The following is a 10699-nucleotide window of genomic DNA, read 5'->3' as shown; positions in this document are numbered from 1 at the left end:
GAGAGAGAGAGAGAGAGAGAGAGAGAGAGAGAGAGAGAGAGAGAGAGCTCTCAGCTGCCTGAAATTCCTAACCTGACAGGGTTCCTTCCACACACGGACACACACACACACACACGCACGCACAGCACGAACTGAATACATCTCAAATACAAGAATAATACAGAGAAAGACTTACTTCAGGCTTCTACTGGAATTTAATGACTTGCTTGCTTTGTATTTATAAAAAGAAAAAAAGATAATAAAACATACAACTGGTCTTATTCATGACAATAGTATAGCTCTACTTCACACAAATAAATGTAACTTTTGTGTGGCTGAACACTGTAAGCTACATTAGTTCATTAAAGGCACACGCTCTGCTGTGTACGTGAACCACCAAACTATGTTTTAAACCAGTAACTAGTTAGAAGTGAACACGTGAACGCAAATAAATGTAACAGCACCTGAACTGTTATTACTTCAAACTGATATGACTAAAGACAAAGCTTTGCAAAAAGATCCATGACAAGGTTGTGGAGGAAGTGAGAGAGTCAGCTTCAGAGCTGGTATTTTTTGTCCTGGTCCTACCTGGTTTGAAAAGACAAGTCGAGTGTTAATGTCCCACAGGAACCGCTGCAGTCGAAGCGAGAAACATTTGCAACTGTCCGCTTTTCCCCTCGGAAGGAACTACCTTAGTCCGCAGAAGTGTCTTCTCTTAGAGTAACATTTAAACTGCTCAGAAACACAGGCGGAAACTCCTTGCAATAAGTTTTCAGGAGTGATTAATTGACCTAAAAGTTCCGGGTTGGTTGGAGTCGTTCAATCCAAAGTATGAGGCAAGTTAGCCAGATGTAGATACAGGTTTCCGGTTATGACTTTCAAAATAAAACCCATCCTGTCCAGCGTATTATCGTAAAACATACGTTATGTCATGCTATGTTATACGGAAACGGTCCATGAGCTGAAGTGTCACTATTTACTTATTCCATTACATCTAATTCCCTCTCAACTGTGCCAGTGTAAGATTTCACCTTCAAACATGTCAGTGTGTTACTTTAAGTAATCGAGCGATACAGCACTTTTACTTTGAAAGAACCACAATGCAAACAGTGTAAATGCCGCTGGAGTTTATGCTGAGCTAGACCATTTTTCTTTCAAATTTCCTAGAAGTAGATGAACTAAACCAAAGTTCCGGGTCGGATGCGGCAGGTTACAGCTGCCCCCTGCTGTTTATATACTGTATACATAAAAATATACATAAAAATAGCTGCTATGTCAATAATATAGGTCGATACAGCTATTATTTATCATTATTGTTACATGTAAACAAATGGGCAGCTGGGGGCCCTATGGCTTATTGTTACTGGCTCAACCATGGACTTACTGCTCTGTAAGGTCTCTCCTCTGTATTTACCTTTATTTTTTATTATATACATGTTTAGCATCTTAACCCCGAGGCCATCAAGACACCCCATAAAAACATGCACTTTTCTGATCAAATGGATGTAATTAATGCATCCTCTCGCATCATAAACAGATGAGGCTTTAAAGGCGCATAATGCCACACTCCATGATTTAGCTAAATGTTGGCCAATGGAGTTAAAGGGATCATTCATCCTAATCCCAGAACCCTATTTCCTTCATAACGGTTCTATTATTATGAGCTCACAATGCTAGCTATGCGAGTTTACTTGATAGTTGCAGGTTAGGCCTTAGCACAAAAGAAAACAATCCTGTATCAGCTGCAAACACCCATGAACTCTACAGTTCTCTAGTAAGCAAAGTATCTGCCCCTTCAATGACACAACTGTCACTATTATGATGAATGTACAGTCTTACAGTAATATACTGTCCATACAAAATAAATTAAAGGGCTTCAGTTGAACAGCTTACCTGTTATCACAACTTTTTTTTCATATTTTGTTACATTTGCATCTTTTCATTAAAATGAAATGCAACTTTATCTACTAATTAAATCTAGTTGTTTTTTTAAACAACGACCCTAGCTCACAACATATCTGAGTGTCATCTCACAATTCTCAAACTGAACTTACCGTCTGCATACACGCTATGATGACACACGCAAACAATGTGGCACGCTACTTAAATTGATAACCAGACAATACATTAAGAATACCAAAGTTTTTATTTCATTTCATTTGATGCAGCTACAGCTTAGCAATAGTGAACCTGTTAAAAACAGTCTGTAGGATTGAGTCTCTCATGCCATCACACACACACACACACACACACACACACACACACACACACACACACGATTCATTCAAACCAGTACTGCTCAGCTATACTCTATTGAAGAAACTCATAACACTGTTGAAACACGATGACTTCTTACTGACTGGGAGGGGATGAGTAACAACCAATCAGACCAGTGATGTAAAGTGCAACAATGAGACAGGAGGCTTTGACAAAGCAGAAGGTTTTGTGGATGAATTGCAAACACAGTTAAGTGTCGCCCCAAGATAGGTAGCAGTAGTAATATATCTATCGGGTATAAAAAATAAACGCTATCCTATACAAACGGTAGAGCCGGATACAAACAGTACATACATACACTTAATCCAGGGCATTATCACACAAAATGAAGAAGCATCGCAGCAATATGAATAATGTTGATATCGTACTTTCACAGTTTGACTCGTGACAACTCATCCTGAACTGCTACTCACCTGTCCCCTGCAGAGGGAGAATGATTAGAGTGGAAAAATTGAATTTAGAGTCAGAAAGACGGGCAGTATTTCATTTACGAGAAACAGAAAGAAATTGGAAGAAATTGGAATAAACTACTGAATAGGGATCTTTACCAAATATACAAACAAGCAAAAACAGGAGCGTTGTCCATGACATCGTGACTATATTCACTCAGTAAAAATACATAAAAGTCCCTTTCCATGAACATGAACCGAGTACAATGGTAATCATATACATACATAACTAAAAGACAAAATCCACAGGGGTCATTTTTGGGAGGGGTGGGAGCTATTCCTCTGATGCACTCCAGTTAAGTTATGAAATAATCAGAGCCAATAAAAATATGCAAGGTTCAAAAGTCCAGAGGCAAAAATGAAACTGAAAGCCGGCTTATATTATATATATATAGATATATCTATATATATATCTCAAACCTCTCAGTGTCGACGAGAGCCAGAGACACATTGTTTCATTTTAATGAGCACCGTGTTGACCTGAATAGTGTTCATGTAAAAAGATAGAAGTCTAAACCCCCCCCCCCCCCCCCAACCCCTTGTTTTGGTCCATGGCTCTTTGTGTCACGTTTATTGGCTTTAATAACTCAACATTAGGATCCTGGTTCACAGAAACACTTCCAACACTGAAGGGTTTGATTGAGACAAATGCCCACGACTCAAAACAAAGCACTTCACACATACAGTCTGACTATTTGAGTCGGGAACCTTTGTTTATTTGCCAACTATTGTTACAAATGTAGTTCAATATTACACAATAGCCTTGTGTGCTGGTAATACAAAATATATTTTCTCTATGTACATGAGGACAGTGCATATTTAACCAGCTGTTTGGACTCATTCCAGCCATGCATGCGCAGCTGCCAGGTGACAAAAGCTGTGCTCTGTTAGTCTGCCAATGTCTCTCTACCTGATAGAAAAAGGGGCTCTTGATTCCCCCCCCCAGAGACATCTGACTCAAGATAAGAGAGCGGTCAATACAAAACTCAAGCGCGCGCGCGCGCACACACACACACACACACACACACACACACACACACACACACACACACACACACACACACACACACACACACACACACACACACACACACACACACACACACACACCTCTTTATCATACATAGCAATCTAAAAAATAGAATTATTTGTCATTTGTTTTGACTCGGTTTCCTTGGAAAAGCATTAAGTAAAAAGTTTTGTTCTCGCCAGGCTGTGCATGGAGCAACTGTCTGAGCCCAGCGTCAGTGCGCAGGTGTCCTTAGACGCTTGTCAGATCATATTGGCTCCCCTGCACCTCCACTCACCTCCACCGTCAGTGAGGGGGGGGAAACCCTTGGGAGAAAATCAATTAGCATATTTGGGGAACCGTTTCCCCACTCTTGACATCCATCGCAGGGGTCAGAGATTGAGAATGGGCACGTCGAAGAGGTCACAGAGGCCCTCTGTCTCGTCCAGGTTGTAGATGTAGTCGTGGTCGCTGGGTGGGGGGGACAGACGGAGGAGAGGCGAGAACACTGGAGAGGAGACGGACAAAGAGATGAGACATCCAGGGTGCATGAAAGGAGGCCATGAGTGCCGACATGTATGAAAGAATCTCTTTGTTATATACATCATACTCCGCATACAAACGTACCTTCTGAAGACATCAGGTCCTCCAACAGGTCTCCACTAATGATCTCTGTCAGAGAGAGAGAGGAAAGAACCATCAGTCTGCAGGACACTGACAAAGTGGAACACACTACGGCATAATCAAAGGAAGAAGAATATGTCATTTATGTAATACTGGGGAGGAGTTTACCTTTTGTAGGATCAAACATTTCAGAGAGCTCTTTGGGAAAGTCCAGCACTAGAAGAAAAGCAGCTGTACAGTCAGTCACTACAAACACTAAACTCTTGAGTTTCACTTTCAGAAAGTTAATCTGATGTTCCTAGAGGACAGAAATGGCAGCGTCAAATTATATAGTAATATTATTTTCCACTTTTATTGAGTGGAAAATTCCACTTTTTATATTTCTTTAACCAACATCAGTCCTAATCATAACTTACAAATATTCATTTATTTTTCAGAATTTTAACCCTTTAAAATGTCAATTTGTTAAAATAACGCCACTGTTGTTTTTTTTAATGAAAAATACACAAAAACTGAATATTTGCTGGATACTAAATGCTGATTTTAATGATTTTAATGCATTGCTTCAAACACACAATACAGCAGCAATAGCTGAAGGAGAAAAAAAAAAACACAATATTGAAGCCAGGGTGCTAAACTGAAAGCCTGATATATTAGAATACAATAGAATGTATGATGTTATACTGTGATGGCTTTAGGATATAAATTGTGGTTTTAATGGATTTCAATGAGGACATTTTTGTCCTTAAGGGTCCGAGCGTCTGTAGTTTGGCTAATTTCCTTTTAGTATGGCGCTGTCCTGCATTGAAAGAAGCTTATAAAAAAGGTTTATAACCAATATGTCAAAGAGATTATCAATGTAAAAGTAAAATATCAGCATCATCATCCCTTTAACCTTTCCAAACCTGCATTTTAGTGAGTGAGTGGAGTGAGAGGTTCAAAAGAGGTCAGCAACATGCAAAAACTCACATTCAGACGGATCAGACTTAATTGGTTCAAATACTGCCGAGGCTGAGGAGGACGCAGATCCATCCAACGAGGCAGAAGACTGCAGTTGCTGAGTAACAGCAGCATGTGTATCTGTCGTCGGGATGAGCTGCGTGGTGCTCGTCACTTCTGAAATAAAGCGAGAGTGAATACGATAACGCTGAGCAAACATCACAAATAGTTCAGTGTAAAATACAACAATAAAAAAGGTGAAATGTCTTGAAGACTAAAAGAAAACGGGCATATTTCAGCACACTGGTACCCGTCATTGAGGCCGTCAGGTTGGCTGTTACAGCTGTTGTTGTGGCAGGACCAGCTTTTGCAGTCATTGCTGGAGCTGCTTTGGAGACCTGGATGGTGGAAAGATGAAGGAAAGAAAAAAGGAAAATCTTATTTTTGCACGATGAAGAAAATACAATTTGTACGTTGAAAAATACAAAAAAACAGAAGTTTCAGTCGTTTTCTCATGGTAATTGAGCATTTATGAACAATATTTCTAACAAAATGAGGAAAACCGTGATAAATATTGGTCCTGGGACCGATGTCTTTTTCTAATCCTCATCACTGTTTCAATGAAGAAAGACATCTGAACATCCAGTCTTACAGTAAACTTATCAACACATAAAAACAGCTGATTGCATGCAGAAAGCTGACATCTGTGTGGACCTGTGTGACGGCAGTGGGCGGCTGAGAGGTAGGCGTCGGTGCTGGGAGGTTTTGAAGGATGTCATCTGGAGGAGGGACGGGCAAAACAACCGGAGAGGCACTGGAAGGGTCCTTATTGACCAGCAAAACCTCGATGGGTCCAGATGAACTCTTGAGACGGATCTGGTATTTCCTCTGTCCGTTGAGGATCTGGATAAGAACACATAAACCCAGTGTGAGACATGAGACGGAACAGTAGCTGGACCAAAACAGTAGCAGGACATAAGGAGCTTAAAATACGCACAAAAGACACGCATGACTTACAGATTCAGGTATGGGGACCTCGAGTTGTGTGCCAATGGGAGCACGGATTGCTAGGAGAGTGTCACCTGGGGGAAGGAGGACAGGCAAGTGATGGAAACTGTGTTTGAGACTATCAGAAGAATGTTGAGAACCATTAAGCATCTGAAACCATTACCTTTGAAAGCTCCACAGAGGTCTTCATGTTTTATATATGCCATAGTATGAATGTGTTAAGGGTCCAATTCCACAATGATCCTAACAGTGCACCTTTGCACACTGCCATTAAACATCCCTGATTGGCTGCGGAGTCTTTAAAATACATTTCATCTTCAGGATGATGGGTTAACCAAGGACATGATGTTTACTGCATACTTAAGATATGTTAGGAGGGAACTCCACAAACTTAGGAATGCAACCGAATGAAATCATGGTGAATGAAACTGTCCCGTTGAATCACCACTGACCATGGGCCGCATCTCTGAAAAACTACTTCCCGCTATAACACACAAAGACGCTGTGCAGTGAAGGATATGGGCTGTTGTTAGAGTCGTCTGTGACATTCTTGATGCTTTGTTGGACCCAGACTCTCTGCTGGTCCAGCTCGTTTTCCCTGAGAGCCAGGTCATCGAGCTCGGCCTTCAGATCAATGAGCTTATCGGCTATCTCTCTGGTGTTACATCCTGGACCTACACCCCTGAAACACAAAGACAAATACAGTACATGGTCATCTACAGTCAGCTGCACACTCATGAGCATGAATGCTGTTTTTCATTAACCGCCTGCTTTATTAGTGATGCAGCTCTGCAGATTCACGTCTCTCCTGGCTACTGATCAATCTGCCGTGTTTTAGAGCATGGACAAAACAATGAATCAGGAGTACAGCTGCATTAACAGGGAACATTATTTATGATAGATGTAATTACCACACAGCTTAAACTATTGTTTTTGTTTTTTGTCATTAATTAATAAAGTGGTTGAACAAGTTCCACAACAATACCTGTCCAAAGTCTTACATTTCCATTTAGTGAGGCAGGTTGGAGTCATGTGTTTTCCTATTGTTGTGATCATTTTGTAATAGCAGTGTTATAAAATGATCACACTGTGGCAGGAGTGTCACATTAGTATAGGAAAAGGACACATTTAACACATCGTCTGTGGTCAGTTCTATAAAGTTTCATGCCAACTGAGATCCTAATAAGCGTCAAGTGGCTTCACACTCAGCTGCACAACCAGCATTACAAGTGAGATGTACAGTCACTGAGTCATGAGCATGTTTGTCACACAGAATAACACACTAGCCAACATGAGTGCATACAAGGATGACGCGACTGATCAACACTTAGTGCCGTGATCCTCAGATGAATACGTTTCTCTGTAGCTAGAATGTGTTACATGAAAAAGAGGTGGTGGTAAGGGATTGAAGTGCTTGAAAGAAGTTCAGTGGTTAGGGTTTAAAATAGTTCAGCTCTCTCAATACCTAAGCATAATCACTTTGCTGTGATGAAGGTCAGTTCAACACTCTGAAATACTTATCTAATTAGCTTTTGACAGGCAAATTGTGAAGTTTTTTTTTAAAAATTACGATTAAAATTAACATTTTGACTTTGGTATTTATTCAGTTTTTCCCCCTAAAAATTAAGAGAGTGTCTTACCACCTTTCGAGAATAAAAAATGAACTGTGTGCTTACTTCCACTGGATGCTGTTCTTGGACTTCTTCTCGATCAGTCCGATTCCCTCCAACACATTGGTGATATCATATATTCGTCGTTTCTGCCTCACTGCCAAGGTGTCTGCAGCCTGCACGTCAGGACAAACGCAATCAAACACAGTCAAGATTACAGGCGGCATTTCCTTCAGTAGGTTCATAACTTAAAACACAGACAAAGAGACCGCTGTGTATCTGTGCCAACGGGTTCAATGCCCTGCAACCAGCCATCGCAGGGTATGACAGCAGCGTTTCAACTTCCTTCCCGGCCCGACCTCTTGGTGCTTAACAAACTCAGATAACCACATGGCTGGTGCTGATAAGTTAAGGCTGTGTGTAGGGGGGGCACTGTGGTCACAGACCTGCTGAACGACAGCTAATAAATCTTTAAAGGCTTTTAAGTTTAACAGCAATAATTTCCCTTTTCACTCATGCATAATAAATGTAAAGATTTCCAGTTCAATGTGATTGTGGTTGACACGATGAATGTCACACGTTGCTTTTTCAAGCAGCGTCGACATATAGATAGGCTTAACAGGTTTTGTTAAGTCTGGGCTTCAGGGTAACCCCAATTTTAGGGCATTTGAGTTCACGGCTTATTCATTTTAGTGGCACTTTCTAAACAGTGACCCCAGAATCCATTTGTTCTTAACATCTTTATCTTATTGAATGTTTACACCAACACCCAACTAGTTATTCGAGTCACTACTCTGACACTATGGCACTGAGTTTACTGGGAATATTTAATGTAATATCTATCTATGGTGGCTTTGACTGTGGTGGAGAACACAGCTAAGATTAGTTTATGTCATATTAAATGTAGTTTAGAAGCTACTGTATTGTCGCTAAAACGACTTAAATTGGAAACTAATTGAGTGAATGCATATCGACAATTGACAAAGACGCCAATCAGAAAAGGATTGCTCATGTGTTAAGATGCAGTAGCGTTAGCTTTGAAGGGAACGACAAAAGCTGACCCACTTTTTAAACTTTGAATCTGCAGGGGGCACAGACTGAGAAGTTGACCCGTGTCCTCAAAGTTCAGTCTGTAGCCCTACTTTGCCAAACACCATGACACATGTATCCGAGATGTATAAAAACGGCAATGCCATAAGCAGAGAAGTATCACCCATTCAAATTAGCCTGTCACACAGCTAGGCTATGCTAACAGGCAGGCTAGCGAAAGTGCATGTAACCCAACGACAGCGGGCAGGCTACACATGACATGTGCTATAGCTAACAACAAAGACTCGGCTGCATGCTCACCGCTTTCAGATCCAGCACTCCGTCCTTCGCTTCCTGTAGTAAAGTCACAAACTTGGTCGTGAGCAGTCCCAGGCTCTTCTCGTGCCTGCTGGGAGTCTGTGGCTGCAGCGAGTCCCCCACAGCTCCCAGTTCGCCTCTATTACTGGCCGACTCTAGCTCCATCATCACTCGGGACCAGCTCCGTAACGTTACTTCCCACTCTGCCTCCCCGAGCAAACCCAGCCAGCGAGCCCAGGAAAGCACGCTCCACCGCCGCAGTCAGACGAACAGAAGGCCGGGGAAGTGTGTGTGTCTGATAGCAGACGATAAATGAGATAGTCCGACCTGGTTCGCTCCAAATGATTTCACTAAGTTGAGCTGAACAGGCTGAGTACGGTGATTCAACGAGCGAGCATTCGGTGGTTGAGAGAGCCGTTGGCCACGCGAGGTATGACGGGACGGTTCATTCGTCGCAGGGAGCGTCTGCAAGTACTCACATCGATCCAAAAGCGTATTACAAATAACAGTGTGTTAATGAAAACTTTTGAAGTCAATACATATTTAATAATTCACCAATGTATTTTATTGTGGTTAAAAGTTGCTGGACAGCAAGGATGAGGTGGTATTTCTATTAAAATGGTAAAGAGAAGGATTATTCGGATGTGTATGATAATAATACTTTTATACTTTCCCTTACTTACTCAAACTTGAAGAAAACACATGCACGCGTGTCTTGGCGTGCATGCAAAGACGCACACTACACACGCACGCTTCAAACACACACTACACGTACACACATACGGTCAACACCACACTCCAGACATATCCAATAAAAAATTATTGAGAAACCCTTTGAGTTTGAAGTCTTTGCACTAAAACTGTCTGAGAAGTTCGAGAGAGGGCAGAGACTTTGTAGTGGGTTGGTGGTTTTGCCCGTCCTGGCTCTCTGTCCTTCTCTCCAGCCCCTGCTCACTCCCCAGACCTGCCAGTCCTGGTCACATGACATCCCCTCCCACCTACACACCTGTTCCCACTTTCCTCATCAGACCTGTAGTTTCTAGAAAACACACCTAAAAGATTTTACTCTACTATATTTTTGGAGTTTTACGATAAGTAATTGTTCTTTGTATATAAGAAACATTTCACCAACAAAGACCACACTTCTTATGATTGCAAATTAGTTTGAAATAACATGAGATACATCACAAAAAACATAATAAATAGGAGAACTGAAGCCACCGGGAGATAATTGACACACTTATACAGGGAGACACAGGTTGTTAAATCAGGAGAAACTTAATTTACAGTGAACAAATACATTTATTAAATTGTGCAAAGTAAAGTAAAAATTTTGGAGAGTCGACACTGGTGGAGTTGTTGAAGACAGTAGGGGCAGGCTGAAGATCTAGATGATGGCATGTTTGAGTGGGACTGCCCTCAGTGGAAGAAACCTTGAGCACCGGATGTGATGATGA

General features: G+C 41.4%; 2 protein-coding genes across 2 annotated transcripts in view; both read right to left on the bottom strand.

Annotated features, from left to right (window-relative positions):
* Positions 1-802, bottom strand: part of elmo3 (engulfment and cell motility 3) — an 18494-nt gene extending 17692 nt beyond the window's left edge. The window contains exon 1 of the mRNA XM_031874360.1: positions 568-802. The gene's annotated coding sequence lies outside the window, so the exon portion shown is untranslated. The remainder of the gene's footprint in view (positions 1-567) is intronic.
* Positions 803-2106: 1304 nt separating this feature from the next.
* e2f4 (E2F transcription factor 4) lies at positions 2107-10286 on the bottom strand. Its single transcript, XM_031874402.1, has 11 exons — positions 9246-10286; positions 7962-8071; positions 6806-6967; positions 6449-6492; positions 6295-6359; positions 5992-6180; positions 5588-5675; positions 5308-5454; positions 4507-4554; positions 4342-4386; positions 2107-4222 (listed from the first exon to the last, which is right to left on the bottom strand). Exons 1-11 carry the CDS (start codon positions 9408-9410, stop codon positions 4107-4109), a joined length of 1179 nt encoding a protein of 392 aa, XP_031730262.1. The 5' UTR covers positions 9411-10286; the 3' UTR covers positions 2107-4106.
* Between the last annotated feature and the right edge of the window lie 413 nt (positions 10287-10699).

Source organism: Anarrhichthys ocellatus, unplaced genomic scaffold (genome assembly GCF_004355925.1).
Source record: "Anarrhichthys ocellatus isolate YVR2014 unplaced genomic scaffold, GSC_Weel_1.0 scaffold80, whole genome shotgun sequence".
In the NCBI taxonomy this organism is placed as follows: Eukaryota; Metazoa; Chordata; class Actinopteri; order Perciformes; family Anarhichadidae; genus Anarrhichthys; species Anarrhichthys ocellatus.
This window is presented reverse-complemented; position numbering and strand designations above follow the sequence as displayed.

Bases quoted from the DNA above. Each gene is read 5' to 3' on its own strand.
- e2f4 (XM_031874402.1), bottom strand. From the start codon at position 9,410: ATGATGGAGCTAGAGTCGGCCAGTAATAGAGGCGAACTGGGAGCTGTG. The intron at 6,181-6,294 runs GTAAGTCATGCG...GTTCTTATCCAG, and splicing joins AGGTCCCCATACCTGAATCT to ATCCTCAACGGACAGAGGAA. The intron at 4,555-5,307 runs GTGAGTTTTTGC...CTTTTCTTCTAG, and splicing joins TAAGTCTGATCCGTCTGAAT to TGCTGGACTTTCCCAAAGAG.